At 37.0% G+C, this 19,276-nt stretch overlaps 1 protein-coding gene across 1 annotated transcript; it reads left to right on the top strand.

Annotated features, from left to right (window-relative positions):
• The first annotated feature begins 14,480 nt into the window (after positions 1-14,480).
• Positions 14,481-15,844, top strand: LOC131014425 (protein EXORDIUM-like 3). The gene has a single exon (XM_057942406.1). The coding sequence runs from the start codon at positions 14,704-14,706 to the stop codon at positions 15,706-15,708; it is 1,005 nt and encodes a 334-aa protein (XP_057798389.1). The 5' UTR covers positions 14,481-14,703; the 3' UTR covers positions 15,709-15,844.
• Positions 15,845-19,276: the final 3,432 nt, after the last annotated feature.

The raw sequence follows: 19,276 nt of genomic DNA, 5'->3' as shown, positions 1-19,276 counted from the left end.
TTCAATTAATTGAATCCATTGCTTGTTGTTTGGTTTGAATAATGAGATAAACATTACCCTTACATGAGGGTAACCCAATCACCCAATTTGTTACCCCTCAAAATAGAGGGGAAACAAAAGAAATGGAATCCTTTACTAATGATTCATTTTCATTGTTAAACCAAACACTTAATAAAAGTAATAATTATTGTTATCATTCCACTCCTTTATTTGATTCAATTCCCTTTTCATTCCTCTACTTGAACCAAACGAGCACTGAATAGGTTTAGTACCTCATTCTAATTTTTGTTTTAAAAAGCTTTCAATATAGGTATTTGTTATATGTATAGTTCATTAGTAATATTCTATAAGAGCATCAGTAGTGGGGGGTTCAGGAGCCGGTGCGCAGCACGGTAGCTTAGCTATTTATAGAGTACTACTCATGGTAGAAAATTCTACATCTTTCAATGTAGAATTCGATACAACATCAACTTAATGTAGCTTCCAGATAATTTTAATTCTAATTTTTTGGATAAAATGCATTTAAAATAAGGATATAATAGAAATAAAAGTTATTGCAATATTTTTTAAATTATTTCATTTTTTAATTAATGTAATGTTAATTTTAATTTTAATTAATTTTTTTATTATTAAATTAGATGTTAAATTTAATTATAAACAACATTTAAATTAAATATAAAATATAAACAAAATTTAAGAGTCAAAGTGGAGGCTCTCCCATTATGGGAGTGTGCTCTTAAATAGCGGGGACCAGTTTTAAGAGCCACCTTGGCTCTCCACTACAGATGCTCTAAGCAATATATGGTATTATAGAACGAGTTTAATTTTTTACAAATTTCTACAATAAAAGACAACAAATACCAATTAAAACTAAAAATAAAAAATTAATAATTAATTAACTAAGTAAGAGATCGAACGTTTGTGATTTAATGAGATTTATTACAATATTTGTTATTGGTGAGTAGTTTTTTAGAGTAATATTGTATATTCATCCGTACTTCCTAACCTCGCCGTTCCACCACTATCGTGCCTCCACCGTGCCTTCATCACGCCGTTGATAGATTCGGAAAGGGAAGATTTGGCGAGGAAGAATGGGAGGTCGGGAATATTAAGAAGCTCAAAAGACTTGATATACATACAGATCTGAATTGATATTCATACAGATCTGAATTGATCTTGACCGAAGAAATCACCGGGCAAAAATCTGCATCTGCAATTGTGAACAGATTTTCGGCGGATAAATACGAGCAGGAGAATTATAAAGACACGAAACCACGAAGAATCCGGTCCTGGCCACGTGCAGTCGATCTCGCCTAGATCCGCTGCCATTCAAGATCCGCAACCATGTACGCGCCCATCTCCGATCGGTGCCCAGGTTCGCAGCCTTGAGGACCTTGAGGACCCTCCAAGATCCGCGCCAAGGAGAGCTTGCCGCTTGTCTCAAATTCAACGTTTGATCAGAGAGCCATCCTTCCTTCTCCATTCCGGCAGTTGGGGTTTGCCGTTTCCTTCGGCAGTCGGCCCTTCTTCACTAAGCTAAGTCTAACTTTCTCAATGTTGTAAAGTATCTCATGGATTTTTGAGGTAGATGAACATTGATTATGCTAAATATGGATGTGAACTGAATTGAATGCTCGAGATAGCAAATTACCACGATTGTGCTCAACTGATTGGTGTTGCTGGAGTTGTGTGAAGTGGGATGAATGTTTGTTGGTAAATGTTAATGGCAGAATAGTTCCATTTGAGAGATGGGAGAGGAGGTCTGGAGAGTGGTGAGGAGACGAGGGGCGGTGAGGATCGGAGCCGATGGGATGGTGAAGAAGCAGTTTAACCAAAAGACTCAAATGTTTTCGAAAATTTGGAAAGAAAGAGATGAGAATGAAGCACAAAGAGTTACATTCTTTTTCAACAACATTCCAGAAGAATGTAGTTTCGATTTTTTGAGAAGAAAGTTCGGTTCTGTGTGAGAACCGACAGACATCTTTTGTCCAAGAAAGAGAGACAAAAAAGGGAAGCCTTTCGGTTTTGTCCGCTTCGAAGACGTTGAAGATAGTGACGGTTTGCTGGAGCAGCTGAATAAGTTGTGGATTGGGAGCTATAAAATTAGGGTTTACAAACCGAGATTCCAGAGAGAAGTGAAGGTACAAGGAAGTAAAGGGAAGGGAATCAAATCTGACGCAGGTAGAAAGCCGGACAAGCCAAAGCGCGTGCATGACGCAAAAAGGATGTTGGGGGTTTCTTTTAAGGAGGTTCTCACTGGAGCCAAAGAAGGGGAGTCAGGACATTCAGATTTGATTCAGTTCAAAACTTCGGATGAGGAAACACGATGGCTAGATGGAGCCTTCACGGGTTTTATCAAAGATGAGTTCTTGTGGGAAGAGATTAATGAAGAAATCAATAGTGAAAGTGCTGGGAAACTGAAAGTGACGACGATGGGAGGAAATTTGGTGTTGATTCGTAGTGTCTGCGACGCACCAACAGAAAAAGTTTTAACTGAGATGGATGAATGGAGCGATTTCTGGTTTCAATGGAAGAGGAAATGGAACGTTGTGGATGTGTTTCAACAACGAGTTGTGTGGACGAGGTGGGCCGGGATTCCACTACATGCATGGAATACTCGTTTCTTTGAGTTGGCAACTGCAAAGTTCGGTAGAGTGTTGAAGATGCATGAGAAGACAAAAGAAAAAGAAAAATTGGATGTTGCTTTGATTCAAATTTCCACGGGCCTTAGATCAATTGATCAAGTGATGGAGTGTTGTATTAATGGAGCAAGGTTCACGTTCCGCATTGAGGAAATTCACGAGAACCCTTTCTCTTCTATGATCGGAGAGTCGGTGCTCGAGGATTCGGGGTCGGAGTCGGGATGGATGAGCGGAGAGGAGTCCATGGATCCGGCAGCTGCAACCATCGGAGACCGAAACGAGAGCTGTGAAAGGGATGGTGACGTTTCGGTTCTCCAAGAAATCAACGTTTCGTCTCCTTCGATCCAAACCGTTGCAGACACGTTTGTTGAGGAAACTAATTATGAGGGGACGGTGGAGGGAGGATCGAAAATGCTTTTGAATTTGGTTGGGGACGTAGGTGAGACTCAGCCATTCGTTAATGATGGACAGATGGACTGCCACGCTTTTCAAAGCACAAATCAGATTTTAGACGAACAGAATTGGGCCAATTTTCAGAAAGTACAGGAAAAAAGGCAAATTGGTGGCTTTACTGGTGTTTCTCTTGATGGGCCAGGAAGAAGCGTTAGTGAGGGAAGTCATTCCTTAATGTCAACCCAAGGGCAAGGAGAGAATAGAAGCGCTATTCAGGAAAGGGAAGAAGTCGTTTCAGTTGTGTACAGCGAATGTCAAGGTGCCAAAAATGTTGTTGAGGACAAGTCGAGGGAAGAGGAAGGGCAAAGGATTGAAGTGAACGAGCTTCCGATTTTCAGCTCCGACGAAGGAAGTCGTCCAAAGCAAAGCAAAACGTTTGGTGATCGAAATTCAAAAGGAAAAAAAGGGAGAGAAAAGAAAAAGAATAAAGCCATGGAGAAAGAGAAATGGGAACTTTTCATTTCAGATTTAGAGCCAATTGATGGAAGGGGGGAGGAAGTGGCAGAGCAAGAAAGAGAGGGGGAAAACGAAGAAGGGCAGGAGACGACAGTTGGGGAGCAAATTTCAGGTAAGCATATCTGGGATTTTGGAAAGAAGATGGGGCTTTCAAGTCGAATTCCAGACGAAGAAGTTGCTCGACAGATTGAGGCGCAAGGTAATTTTCTTTCTTGTGAAATTGCTGGGAGTATTTTGAGGAATGTTTAATGAATTTGTTATCTTATAACATTCGGGGCTTGGGGAGTGTTGCGAAGCAGAGAGATGTTACTGATTTGGTGAAGGGGCAGAAGATCGATTTTTGTTGCTTACAGGAGACAAAGATGGAGGTGTTCAGGGATTTGTTCTGTAAATCTTGGTGGGGGTCTAACTATACAGACATAGCGATTAGGAATTCGGAGGGAAGGGCGGGAGGAATTGTTTGCTTGTGGAATAGGGAGGTTTTCGAAGCCTCTAGTACGTGGGATTTACCGGGGGCGGTGGTGGTGAATGGTAGGTACAAGGAGGGTGATATCTTATGTTGCATCATCAATGTGTACGCACCAGCCGGCTCAGGGGATAAGCGGATCTTGTGGGATGCCTTAAGCACAATTGTGGAACAAAATATGGATAGGAGTATCTGTATATTGGGAGACTTTAACTCAGTTAGGAGGAGGGATGAACGTGTGGGCAGTGGGGAGGCGTTTGGAGCGGCTGATGCAAGAAGTTTTGAAGAATTTATCCGGGAGAACGATTTGGAGGAAATTAAAACTCAAGGCCGGAAGTTTACTTGGTACAAACCAAATGGAAAGTGCAAGAGTAAGATTGATCGCTTCCTCGTAAATGAGAATTGGATGGCTACTTGGGAAGGAACGTCGGCACGAGGACTTCAACGTTCAATTTCGGATCACTGTCCGATTATTCTCACTACAAGATCGGAGGATTGGGGACCAAGACCTTTTCGGTTCCTCAATGCATGGGTGAATCATTCGGAGTTCGAGGAGATGGTCAAGCAGGTTTGGACGGAGACTAATGTGGGGGGATGGAGCTTTTTTGAGGTTAAGGAGAAACTGAAGAAACTCAAAGAGGCGTTGAAGGTGTGGAATCGGACTTCTTTCGGTGAGATTGACCACAAAATCAAAGAACTTCAGAAGGAACTTCAAGAGAAGGATAAGGTGGACGAACAGAGAGGTCTTGAAGAATCAGAGGTGATCAGGAGAAATGAGATTCAAGCCCTGCTCTCCCTTCAAATCAAGAATAAACAGATAATGCTGCAACAGAAAGCCAAAATCAAATGGCTAAAAGAGGGAGACACTAATTCGGGTTTTTTCCATAGGGCAATTCGGGGGAGACGGGTTAAAAATGAGATTGGCGGAATGCTCTTTGAAAACTCGTGGATATCTAAACCGGAAGAGGTTAAAGCTAGAGTGAGAAATCATTTTGAAGCTTTTTTCAAAAGGAAAGAACGACTGATGCCTGATTTCCCCCTGGACTTCATGAGGAGGAAAATTTCAAATGACGAGAGGCAGTGGATGAGCAGGGATTTTGATTTGGACGAGATTAAAGAAGCAGTTTGGAGCTGTTGTGGAGACAAGAGTCCGGGACCCGATGGATTTAACTTCACATTCTGCAGAGCGGCGTGGCAAGTGGTTAAAGAGCATTTACTCCAGGTTTTGAAGGAATTTCACGAAAACGGGAAAATTCCGAAAGGAGGTAACGCCTCTTTTATTGTTCTGATTCCGAATAAAGAAGGGGCTGGGTCGCTCGATGATTTTCGACCAATTTCTCTTATCACCAGCTTGTTCAAAATTGTGGCTAAAATCTTGGCAGAGAGATTGAAGAGGGTTATGGGGTCGATCATTTCCGATGATCAAAGTGCGTTTGTCAAGGGCCGCTTCATCCTAGATGGGGTGGTTATCCTGAATGAAGCTATTTTTGAGGCAAAAAGAAGAGATTGAGTCGTATTTTCTTCAAGATTGACTTCGCAAAAGCATACGATTCTGTGCAATGGGATTTCTTGGATATGCTTCTCGATCGACTTAACTTTGACGGAGTTTGGAGAAAGTGGATTAAAGGGTGTCTGGAATCTGGAACGACAAGTGTATTGGTGAACGGGTCATCGACGGGAGACTTCAAAATGGAGAGAGGTTTGAGACAGGGTGACCCGTTGTCACCTTTCCTTTTCCTTATTGTGGCGGAAGGGCTCAACGAGTTCATTGAAAGAGCAGCTGAGAGGCAGTTCCTAGTTCCGGCGAAGATTGGCAAGGATAAAGTGCCAATTTCACATCTGCAGTACGCGGACGATACTATCTTCTTGTTGGAGGCAGATGACAAGAATATGGAGAGCGTAAAGAAACTCCTGATTCTCTTCCAGTTCGTCTCTGGTTTAGTTGTAAATTTCGACAAAATCTGTCTTCTGACAGTGGGAGTGGATGAGGCAGTTGAGAGGAGATGGGCATCGCTACTCATGTGCAAGATCGGATCCTTTCCGTGCAAATACTTGGGTACTAAAGTGGGGGGGCGCAGCAATGGTGTTGGAGATTGGAAGTTTTTGGTTGATAAAGTCTCAAACAAAGTGGCAAGTTGGAAGAAAAGACATCTTTCGCTGGCAGGGCGAATTACTCTTGTCAAATCGGTGTTGCAATCCATCCCGGTCTATCAATTATCCCTCGCTTTCATTCCTAAAGCGGTGATTAAGGAACTTAATTCACTGTTCTCCAAATTTCTGTGGGGAGGAGGTACACAGACGGGGGGTATTACCTGGTTTAAGTGGAATACCTTGTGCCTTAATAAGGATTCAGGAGGTCTGGGGTTTCGGAATATAGATTGGTTTAATCAGGTGCTGTTAAGTAAGTGGCTCTGGAGGTTTTTAGGGGAGGGGAAAGCTCTGTGGGTAAGGGTGATTAAATCGATTTATGGGGAGCTAGTGTGGGGGGAAGGGGGTGAATGTTCGGTTGCGGGAAGAGGTGGACAGAAAGGGTGGTGGCAGAAAATTGTGGATAAGGAAGGAGGAAGGAGAGATCGGTGGTTCATCAATAATTTGAGGCGAAGAATTGGGGATGGGCTGGAGACAAGCTTCTGGGAGGATGTGTGGGCGGTTGACAAACCCCTTAAGTTTGTGTTTCCGAGATTGTATAATTTGAGTCTGAACAAGAAAAGGCTGGTTGGTGAAAGCGGGTGTTGGGAGGGAGGGTCGTGGGTGTGGAGGGTGGAGTGGAGGAGGGAGTTAAGGGAGAGGGAGAAAGGGTTTGCGGAGGATCTCCGGTTGGTGATTGCTGATTTTGCTCCTTGTGTAGATGTAACAGACGGATGGAATTGGAAGGCGACATCAGATGGATGCTTCACAATCAAGTCGGCATATGAAATTGTGGCAAAAACAAGACAGGAGCAACAAGTTTTACCTTTAGAGATGGCAAAGGTTTGGAAGGCCCCAACACCAAATAAAGCCAAGGTGACGGCATGGAGATGTCTTAGAAACAGATTGGCAACATGCGATAATCTGAGTAGAAGAAATGTCCAGATCAGCGTGGAGGAGAGATGGTGCAATGCATGTGTTTCTAATGAGGAAACGACGGAACACTTGTTCCTACATTGCCCGAAAGCAGCGGCGGTGTGGGAACAGATCTTTCAATGGCTTGACATCAAAACGGCAAATCCGAGAGGTATATTTCAACACTTCATTTCTTTCATTGCGGCTGGAAAAAAGAAGAGAGAAAGAAGATTGCTTAAAGCTTTGTGGGCTGGAATAGTGTGGTTGCTCTGGGAAAGCAGGAATGGTAGTCGTTTTCAGGACAAGGCTTGGGATATTGATAGACTTGTATTACAGATTAAGGGGAGACTTTGGAGTTGGAACGAGGCCTACAAAATCGTGGAGTTAGGAATTCCTTTTACTTCTTGGTGTTCCAAAGACTTCAAACTTGTTTTCTTGTTTTGATTGGCATTCCTGATGCCTTGATACATTTTCTTTCAATAAAAGTTTTACTTTACTGATCAAAAAAAAAATATTTGTTATTGGTGAAATCGATTCTGACCAACACAAATTTTCATATTAAAATATAATTAAGAGATGAACTTGTTAAGTGGTACGTTGGTCTTGACTTTAACTGGGATAATATGAAAAATTGAAAATCTTCGCCGAAACGGAGTCTTGATGGTATTCTTCTTGACGAAATTATTGGTTTCTTCTTTTAAGGATGACAACACATGATATATTTGAAATTTGAATGGGGCATATTTGAGCTTAAACCTTTGCTTTGTATTGGATTTGGTAGAGTTTCTACTATAGTATGCGTGTCTTGCAATTGAAATTCTCGTGCTATTTATAGAATAAATTACGAGTAAGAGTCTTTTTACTTAATTTAGCTCTGAACACAGAAGATATTTTCGTCGTTTCAGATATGTTCTGCTTGAGGCTGAAAGATAGTTTTCTCTTTTCGAATCTTTCAGTGCCACGTCGGCCAACAACGAATATTCAGCCACCACTTTACGGAACCACATGCAGAAATAGTTACGGGATCACTCCTGAATACGTCACATAATGTCAGCTAAAAAGTGTCCTTTGTCTTCTTCTTCAGTTCTGAATTTCGAGGGTTAATGTTGTCGGCTTGTATCAAGTTCTCTCAGCTTTCTTCTGATTATCTTCATCTTCTTCGATTTTCTCACTTTATCTTCAGCTCTAAATTCCTTCAAGCATTTACCTTCATTTGAGTTCTCTATTTTCTTCTTCATTGATGTGGACTTAGCCCTGGGAGGGGTTTGCATCCTTCTCTAGATTGGTTACCGTTTCGACAACATTCAACTTTGGGGAACTTTCTAGGTTCCTTGCTAGATGGGCCTTTATTGAGCTTGGTTACGGGTATTCGGGCTTACTTTTTGATAAATATAGTAGGCCCTAATATCATCCTCATCAATTATATTGATTTTTGGAACAATAATAGTTTTTTAAGCATTTATGTAGCTATCTATAAACGCAAAAATTCCTATGAAACCAATTTTATGGTGAAATCGGCTTCACAATGACACTACTTCAACATACAAATGATACTTTAACATTTTAAAGTATCATTTGTATATTGAAGGTTAAAGTATCATTTGTATATTGAAGTAGTGTCATTGTGAAGCCGGTTTCACCATAAAATTGGTTTCACAAGAGACCGGCCACCTCATTTATAAATGCGATTCAACGACGTATTTTTGAAAGATGAAAAAAATAAATTTAATTTATAATTTGTGTTGAAAATAAATTGATCCTTAAACCTTTGAAGTATAAAAATGGTTTTACTATTGCACCATTCCTGAGTTAATATTTAAAAAGATAAATACATATATATGAAAGAAAAATATTGTATTTTTGGTGAATATTGAAAACGGCAAAATATCATATTTTTGATGGAGGAAGAAAGTAATTTTTAATTTAAATGTGATCTGATTTGAGCATACAACGTACATTAGAATAAAAATATTTATATGATCTATGCTAGAACAAAAATATAAGAAAGCTAGCGCCTAGCAACGCTAGCCTCAATTTCATATAGAGAGAGATTCATTACATCGATTATATAAATATTACTATAAAGCTCACATTTAATTTTAATTTGTTTGAATGTGTGTGGTCCAACCTGAAAAATCGAGTTTCATGGATAAAGGATATGGGCTGCTCATAAAGTAGTTCAAAATTGAATAGGTACATGATACGAGTTCACGACCTCACCCCCCCCCCCCCCCCCCCCCCCCCAAGCATAAATAAGGGAATGCCGTTTATTAAAGTATGAAATTCGAATGCGCAATTTAAAAAATAAAATAAAATTGTAGATGAAGACTAGCTCACGTAGGAAAGTTGAGACATCTAAAAACTCTCTTTTGTGAGAGGTTTTGGGTTTAATATTTTGTTAGAGGTTTTAAGTTCAATTTCGCTTGTGCAGATAGTTTTCCCACTTTTGTATGAATATTGTTCCCACCTTTATCTAGATGCTAAAAAAGAAAAAGAAAAAAGGTACTAATATTATAATTCATCCCGAAAATATAGTTAAGTGGAAACCATGGTTTTATATATTTTTTCTAGAGAAAAACAAAACTATTTATTAATGAGTCGATTAACAAATATAGAATAAACTAATATACATAAAATCTAGTCACTGTAAGTGTTCGAGAAACTAAGATATATTTAAATGTTAATTTGATCAAAAGTTTGAGGTAAGTTTATGTTAGGGATGTTAATTTGATCAAAAGTTCGAGGTAAGTTTATGTTAGGGGTAGGACGATATGGTATTTATAGTCTCATACTTGTATATTCATAGACTATATAATACTAATTTACATTGATGTAATAAGTACATATAATTTATTTTTAAACAATAATCTTAGTTATAGACTATACAATATATTTTTCAAAGATGCACTTGAAAATTATAATTATTTTGATATCGTCGTGAATTGCTAAATAAATTAGTTGCAACTTATTTTATAATTATTATTATAACTATAGTTATATATTAACTCTTTATTTTATATATAATGATACCAATATAGATTATATACATCATTCTATAATATTAACTTTTAAAAATATATACATAACAATATATATTATGTATTTTAAAAATATAGATTTTGATACGATATATACCGTAATTTTCAATATATAAGGTATATAACGGTATTACCAATATACCGGTGATGCGGTATCATACCTTGTTACTGTATATATTTTTAATACGGTATTTATTAATTTTTACTGTATATACCGCGGTATTGGTATACACCAGTATATCTCGGTATCTGAAAAATATATACCTTTACCTTACCGAAAATCTTCGATACAGTATCATACCTTACCGAAAAAGTTCGGTATATCTTGAGTTCAGTATTTTTCAGTATGACATGATCGGTATACCGAATTTTCGGAATATATTTCCCCAGCCCTAGTTTATGTAAATTAAACTTGAGATTTGTATATTGGAACTAATATTTTCCAGATGTGTTTAATCATGAGATGCAAGCCAAGAAGTTCAACCCTTTATCTAAAGGGGTGTTCATTTATTTATTTTTTCTTCAAAAATGATCAATAATGATTCTTCATTTCTTTTTTTTTTCTTTTTTTTTTAACTTAAGAGAGAGAGATAGACAGAGAGAGAGAGAATTAATAAGAAAAATATGAAATGAGAATGCTACATGTTGAAAATAGCAAATTAAAATATTGTAGAGTTTATTTTCATAATTGATTGTTGCTTATAGTATCATGAGAAAGATAAGATGAAGTGGTTGATGTTCTTCTATTTTTTACTATAAGTTGTTCAGATCATACCACAAGGAATATAGGTCAATAAGGACAAGGTTAAATTGATTATTGATATAAATATCCTAAGAAATATTAAAGAAATCCAGCAATTCAACATGTATGGTAATTCATATCTCAACAAAATCTACACTAAGGGTGACAGTATATTTCATTGATCTTCTTTCGTTGTACTAATAGAAAAATTGCCATAAATAGTCACCATGTCTTGGCACTCGTGAAGACACTCGTACCTTAGAAAATACTGCGAACAAATTAAAAAAAAAATTATCTACATAATTGACAATAGACTCTAACACTTATCAGTTTTAGACAGAGGTGGCAAAATGATTTGAATCGACAATTAATATCGATTTTTTTAGAAGGAGTAACTAGGTCCAAAACCAAAACCCTGTTTTAGGTTCCATTTTGTGAAATTATATTACTAAATATGGTCATGATAATAATTGGAAACATTTTTATATGAAGTTTTAAAGTTAAAAATGAATAAAAAAAGTAATTAAGTTAACTAATTTTGAAAACAATTTAGTAACTTAAATTACCACGAATAAATTGTGTAATATTCAAAAGTAATATTAATAGGAATATTAATAACATTCGGGCTAACAAAGATAAGAATATATAAAATACATTTCTATGGATTATATACATACAACCATGAGTGCTTCATGATAAAATCATATTGACCGCCTAAGAGTTCCACCGTTTAAACAAGATTCGAAGCCCACTGCAATTCGCTTATGAAAACTGCTAGTCAGCCAATTTGCAAAATATTGAAAAAGATCATAGTCCTAAAAAGTAGAAACAAATTGTCCACTATCTTTGATTCATGATAAAATCACATTTCACTTATTTAAATGTGATCAATTGCACAATCTATGTTATTCAAGCACAAAAAAAATAAACAAAAAAAGATGAAAAAATTAAATATATACAGTTTCTTCTAGAGAATTGAAGTACAGTTTCAAGGCATACTACATGAATGTTGGTTGTACGTCATAAGTGTTAACAATAAAATATTACCAACATTGTGTCCAACATGAACTCTAACAATTTTGATAATAAATAAATTTGATATATAATTGAAATAAAAAATTACAAATTTACATCTAACAAGTCATAAATGTTTTTCTTTTATTAAGTAAACAAATAATTTATAAGACCGTGTAATAAACTCAAATATGAAATCTTTGAATCGAATATTAATCATTCTATCGTTAAATTAATATAATAAATTATAAATGTTTTTTTTAGGCTATTATGAATTATAAATGTTACAATAACATAAATTGAAAAAGTAAAGGAATAAACTTTGAACCGGCCATTCCAGTTCGCTAAATATCGGAACTGGAAACAGTCCTAATGGTACTTTTTTTTCTTAGGATAAAATAAAATAGTAAAAGTGATTTGTATCAATATATATCTGCTAAATTAAGTATTAAAAACGTCAGTTTTAAATTTTTAATACTAAAAAGGAGATCATAGGCTGAATCTTCTTGAATCAGCAACTTTACCAATTCTGGAGAGTCCGTTTTTTCTTTCAAACGAGATGAGTTAAAAAGGGAGTTAAACTCTAATTTAAACCAGAAAATTGCAACATTATCTTCTTTGATTTTCGGACGTAGTCATTTTTTAATTTGGTTAAATTGATTAATTCTTATTCTTGCATTCTCGATTTCTTTTTACTTGAAAAAGATGAACAGTGAAATTTGAACCTTGAATTTCATTGTCAACACAGAAGGTGATCAGTATTTGAATTATTTATACTTGTGAATATGTCTACATAAATTAGATGTACTTGAGCACGAATATGCGATTTAAATTTGAAATATATATATATAAAAAACTAATAGATTGACTGTTAGGTGTCTAAAAATATATCTTAATAATGATGTCAGGAAGAAAGAAAAATAAATGAATTCTTAAAATCTTAAAAAGTAATTAACAAGATTCCTTTATTCATAAATAATAAGACAATGTATACTGGGATGAAATTAAAAAAGAAGAAGATGAAACATTAGTAAAGAGCATAGGAATTAGAAGAAGACATGGACAAATTGAACAGTGACAAGTCCAGGCGCATAGCAACAGCATAATAGTAGTATGAGTATGCTAATATGCTCCCCATATTTCCAAGGCTGTTTTTGTGGTTTAAAAGATAAACACCAATGGCCATGCCCATGGTCCACAAACAACAACACAAAAAGAATATACTCCCATTTTAATATCTCCCTCCTTTTTCCCGCCAAAACCTCATTATTTTTATACCTTTTCTTCTTTCTCTTTTTAGGGACTACTGTATTTATTAATTCAATTAAAATTTAAATAATTTCTCAAAATGCAAATTAATAAATTTTTATTAATCAATTAATGATTAAAGTTTAAAGATGTCCGCACACAATATTTTTTCTTTTGAAAAAAAAATTAAAAATTAAATGTTGAGTTGAATTGCACCCGAAATTGCTTATTCATTTTCAGTTTTGTTTATTAAAATTTACAATCACAATATTCAATTCGTACTAGATACTAAAAGAATTGATGTTCACTGCGAAACATGTTTTTTTTTTGAAACAATAAGATCGGAGCTTGCTTGTAAAAAAGGATAGAAAAAACGAAAGCATCTGGGAGTGGGAGTTTAAATGGTGGAGGGACTTGAGGAAGAGTGAGCAGGAGGCTGTTGTTCGGCTAACTAAGTATATTTCTCAGTGCACTCCCTGTGCAGTTAGCGATGATAGCTGGATCTGGTTAGCCGCACTAGATGGAAGATTCTCTACAAAGTTGGCATACTCAACAATCAAATCATGCCGCCACGAGAATCCAAGGCAGGAAGTAGACGTGAAGCTTCTCAATTCGGTGTGGAAGGCAAAGACACCTCAGAAAGCAATCATGACAGTATGGAGGCTGCTGAAAAATCGACTCCCGACCTGTGATAACTTGATGAAAAGGAAGGTCTCGGTGAGTGAAGAGAAGTCCAAATGTAGAGAATGTGGAATGCATGAAGAATTGACCAATCATATTTTTCTCTTATGCCCAAAGACAGAGGAGGTGTGGAATGAATTGCAGAAGTGACTGAGAATCGCAATGGTACGATCAAATCTGATCGAAAGACACTTAGGTACGTTTATAGTCTTCAGGAAAGAAAAAAAGATAAGAAAATTACTCTTGGCTATTTGGGTGTGTTACATTTGAATTCTGTGGAAAAAAAGAAATGAAAGACGTTTTGACAGCAAGGAGATCATTACGGATATTAAGATTAGGAGTTGGTGTTGGAATAGGATATTTGGGATTGTTGAAAAAGAGATAGATTTTGATTCATGGTGTGCCAATGAGTTGATTTGTAGAATGTTGTAAGGCTGTTGTCTTCGTACTTTTGGTATTATTTCGGTCTATAATATTTTTCTTTACTTGATCAAAAAAAGAAAAAGAAAAAACGAAAGCAATACCATTAACCCAGAATTGATTAATTAACAAAGCTCTCACGTTATATAGCTTAAATAAAAGATGATTCCTCTTTCCTTCCTGCTAATCTTACTTTCTTCTTGCAAACAAATTTTAACTGCTATACAAACATTTTATCTGCTACACCTAAAATGCAACCAGTACAGTACGATATATAGCCAAAGATATTTGTTACGTACTTGAATTAAATAAAAAATCAAAATAAAAGTTGTATCTCGGGTGTAGCATCTAATAAACTCTTTTTACCACATTCAAAAAAAAAAAATTGATTCCTGCAGGTCGGCCCCACATCCTCACCTACACTTTTAAAAATCCTTCTGGCCTCCATTACCAATAACACAATCTCAACTTCAAAATTTCCTCACTCACTCAGTCACAGCAATGGCGGCGGCGCTATCCTTCCTCCTCCTCCTGCTGTTCTTGACCGCCCCCGTCATCTCGTGGCGGCCGTGGCCCGATTCTCCGGCGAACGCGAGCGCCGGCCTCTTCGGCGGGTCGAAGAAATACGAGGGCTCGTCAGAATTCGTGAAAATGAGGTACCACATGGGCCCCGTCCTCACCGCCAACATCACCGTGTACCCCATCTGGTACGGCGCTTGGCGGAGCTCCCAGAAGCGGATAATCCGCGAGTTCATCGCGTCCATCTCGGCGGCGGGGAGCAGGCGGCCGTCCGTGGCGGCGTGGTGGCGCACCGTCCAGCAGTACACAGACCAGACCGGCGCGAACATCTCCCGATCCGTCCACATGGGCGCGGAGAAGAGCGACCGGTTCTACGGGCACGGCAAGACGCTGACGCGGCTGTCGGTGCAGTCGGTGATAAAGTCGGCGGTGAGCGCGGCGACGCGGCCCCTGCCGGTGAACCCGAGGAGCGGCGTGTACCTGGTTCTGACGTCGGATGACGTGTACGTACAGGACTTCTGCAACAACGTGTGCGGCTTCCATTACTTCACCTTCCCCTCCATAGTGGGGTACACGCTGCCGTACGCGTGGGTGGGGAACTCCGCAAAGCTGTGCCCCGACGTCTGCGCCTACCCCTTCTCCGTCCCCAAATACATTCCCAATCTCAAGGCCGTCAAGTCCCCCAACGGCGACGTCGGAGTTGACGGCATGATAAGCGTGATAGCGCACGAGATAGCGGAGGTGGCCACCAATCCGTTAGTTAACGCCTGGTACGCGGGGGGCGACCCCGTCTTCCCGGTGGAAATTGCGGATTTGTGCGAGGGCATTTACGGAACCGGGGGCGGCGGGTCCTACACCGGTCAGATGATGAACGACGGACAGGGCGCCACGTATAACATGAACGGCATCCGACGCCGCTTCTTGGTCCAGTGGGTTTGGAACCATCTCCTTAATTACTGCACTGGCCCTAATGCTCTCGATCACTAACCCTCTCTCTTTTTCCGCTTCGGATATCATATGTACTCTACTATTTTTCTTTTTCTTTTTTCTTTATATTTAAATAGTACTAGCAGTAATGTTTATTTTGGGTTGTTGATTGTTAATGAGAAATTAGTTAGAGCTACTGATGCCTCGCGTACTTGTTTTAGTATTAATTACTGAAGGCCGAAAAATTTGAATACAATATAAGTGTGTATCATGTGGATTTAATAAATAAATGCAAATTCAGAATTGAAAAGGAACAAGAAAAAAACAAGATTTTCTGGAGGCACTCATTAACTCAATCGAACGGCTCCTGGTGTTACTTTTAGGCGTGTTTATCTGAGTAATAATAAGTGGTTAATCTTTGGGATAACGTGATTTAATTTCTATTTTTTATACAAAAGTTGTGGGAGTTGTAGATGTGCATATGGTTATAAATAAGTAATTTGAAATGAAGTACTAAGGGAAAAAAGAAAAAGTGCAAGGGAAAGCGACATTATTTCTATTTATGATGAAAATGGCTTTAATTATGTGAAAGTGAAACATGTTGCAGACTTGTATGGTGGTGGAAATTCACGTCATTAACATTGATAGGCTGCCGGAGTAGCTATGCATAATAATGTTCAGTTGTTGAATGTTTAAGTATCACAGTTCCATCTTAGTAACTTTTTCTGCAACTTGCTTAGGTTATTCAACTATTAAGATTTTTACGTAAATCCTTCGTTGATTTTGGATACTTTGCAATATACACATAGTTTCATTCCGATTTTTGAGTTTTGATTAGTTTTTTTTTTAAAGGTAAAGAGAAAATGATATTAAAAAACTGAAAGAGTATAAAGAGTACTCAAGTTCGAGCAATACAATCAAAGCGATGCAAAGAAAAGTGTCGAAACAACTAAGAAGACAAAGAGGAAGGGAGGCAGCTAACAAGATCAAAAGCCTAGTCATGGAGTGAGAAACAAAAATCACGAGGGTTTGACAACCTTAACCCATTTTTATGTGCATCCGGTAATGTCTTCCACAGTTTTACCAACGTCTGAATTCTCATTCTCAAAAATTCTATTGTTTCTAGCTATCTGTACCCACTCACTTATCTTTTTTGAAACTGCACCAACAAAATAGCATGGGAGAAGAATGTGGTTAGATGACTCCCCTCTTGAAAAGAGCAAAGGGGGCAACCGTTATCAATATTTTCAACATCAATCGATCCCTTCAAAAAATTAGCTCTAGTGGAAATTCTATCTTGTAGGGCTTTTCCAATGAATGCGGAAACTTTGCGAAGGACAATCTTCATCCAAATCAAGCAAAAAGCTATCAGAATGCACTGCTCCGTTGATGAAGCTTTATGTAGAATGGTGTGCATCTCTACCAAAGATCCCATGTATATATTTTAGTTACTTCAAAGTTCAAACCACAATGCTTTATATATACTCAAATGATTTTCTTTTAAATTTATCATATAAAAGAGGGATAAAAAAAATCCCTTTAAAATTCCTTATTTATTTATCCCTTACTCTTTGTAAAAGAAAATTTCACCATTTTTCATTCCTCCTCTTTTCCTCATTTTCTACCCAAAAAATAAAGAGGTGATCTTGGGTACACCCGGGTGTACCGTACAATCGGGTTATACCTTCACTAAAATTTTGATCCATACCTTGATTTGAATCCATATCCTGATCCAACCCATATAAATAATACTATTATGGACACGGGTCAACCCGGTTGTACGGTACACCCAGGTGTACCCAAGATTTTGTGAAAAAGAAAATGGCTATCTCATTCTCCTCTTTCCTCATTTATTTTCTCTCATTATCTATAATTTCTTTTTCCCACAATTTATCATTTTTCCTTATTTCTTTCCCACTATAAGAAGAAATAATATTATCACAAATATTATCCTTCAATGTGGTGATGGAAACGATACAATATGTATATTATTTTGCGTGAGACTTTTAAGGCATTGAAGTTACAATATGATAAATTAACTTTTTATAATTACAATATTCTCAGTTTACTTAACATTAATAAAAAAGTTATTATTAAAAATAGTCCAAACTTTAAGCTTATGGTAACATTTTAGCTCAAATTTATAAGTATTAAATATATAGTCTGAACTTATCTAACTTCTTCAGTTCATAGTTGAGTCAAATTTTCAGTTACCCAAGGATGACGTGTCTCGCTGGAAGCTGATTTGACAATTAAAATAAATTACATCATATTTCTTGTTTCCACATCAAATCCAAACGTCATCGTTTAACAGTTCACCCAACTTAATGTTATATGAGAAGCTTTCCACCCTCTTTAACAGTTAACCCAACTTAATTTGGCTCGAGTGCTTCATCGTATATGTTCAAGTCCTCAAGAAATTTTTAAGTACCACTCATGTCGCCCAACATTCTTGGCAACATACACATTGCATGTTCATAGTAATTTACGGCTGGACATAATTTATTGCAATTTTCATGTCAATTTTATGTTCCTTAACATTATTTTGTACTCAAATAGAGGAGATGAGTAATCATTATAAATTGGAGGATCCATATAATTCTCAATATTATTCTCCATGAAAATAGAAGATGGGTCATCATCATATATTGGAGGACTCAAGTAGTCCTCAACTGCATCAAACTAAGCATTATTGTCGTCCCAACTTGTAAAAGGATTCTTCATCGTGATTGTATCTTCGTTTGAGTCATTCTATCAAGCGAATTGAGATGGAGCACATGGAGACATCACCTACGAGGATCATAGCAAGACTCTAAATACCAATTGATGCACGGAAACGTCTAGTCTGTTGATTAAGATTCATAAAATACCAACAAAAAAGTGAAATTTTGTCCATTCTCTATTGAATACCCAAAAACGTAAGATAAGAGAAAATAAACTCTAATTTTTTCATTTATCAAAATTTAACTACAAAATACATAATAAAAAATCTCTTGTATATAGACTAATTACTAAATAGGCCAAACCCATACATTGAAGCAAAAGATATAAACAGTTAAAAATCCTAATAATTTTAAATAATAAATGATTAAAATAAAAATAATAAATAAAACAATTGCATAACTTCTTTTCTAAGGTCACAAACCTTAGTAAATATGACTGTGTGACTTTTCTAAGTTCAATCCTCATTAGATGCAAGACCTTATTCTGGTGCTTCAATGAACAAGTTTTGTTTTTGAATGGAATGCTCATCAGATTTACTTCCTTCGATTTTTCTTCTTCTCACATTTTTTTCGACACAAGAATTATAAATATTGTGTAAATTAGTTAAAAATGATAGGATCCATATATTTTGAAGGATTAATTATTATTTTGTATGGAAATGAGATGAATAAAAAAGAAAATGAGACAAGAAGAATGTGATAGAGAGAATATTAGAAACTAGAAAGTAGTACTTTGATTGTCAATTTGTCATTGTACCATTTTGCTCATTCCGAAATCCAGATAAGAAATTGTGCAACCATCACATACTCCTTCATCTTAAAAAATAATACTCCATCCGTCGTGACCTAAGGGAGAAAACACGGGTTTTAAGAAAAAAGTGTGTTGTTTATTAGTTGAGTGGAGA

Source organism: Salvia miltiorrhiza, chromosome 3, assembly GCF_028751815.1.
Source record: "Salvia miltiorrhiza cultivar Shanhuang (shh) chromosome 3, IMPLAD_Smil_shh, whole genome shotgun sequence".
In the NCBI taxonomy this organism is placed as follows: Eukaryota; Viridiplantae; Streptophyta; class Magnoliopsida; order Lamiales; family Lamiaceae; genus Salvia; species Salvia miltiorrhiza.
The sequence above is the reverse complement of the archived record's forward strand: the minus strand, read 5'-3'. Positions and strand labels throughout refer to the sequence as shown.

What these genes read in the sequence shown, in the direction of transcription:
- LOC131014425 (XM_057942406.1), top strand. Translation starts at nt 14,704, where the DNA reads ATGGCGGCGGCGCTATCCTTCCTCCTCCTCCTGCTGTTCTTGACCGCC.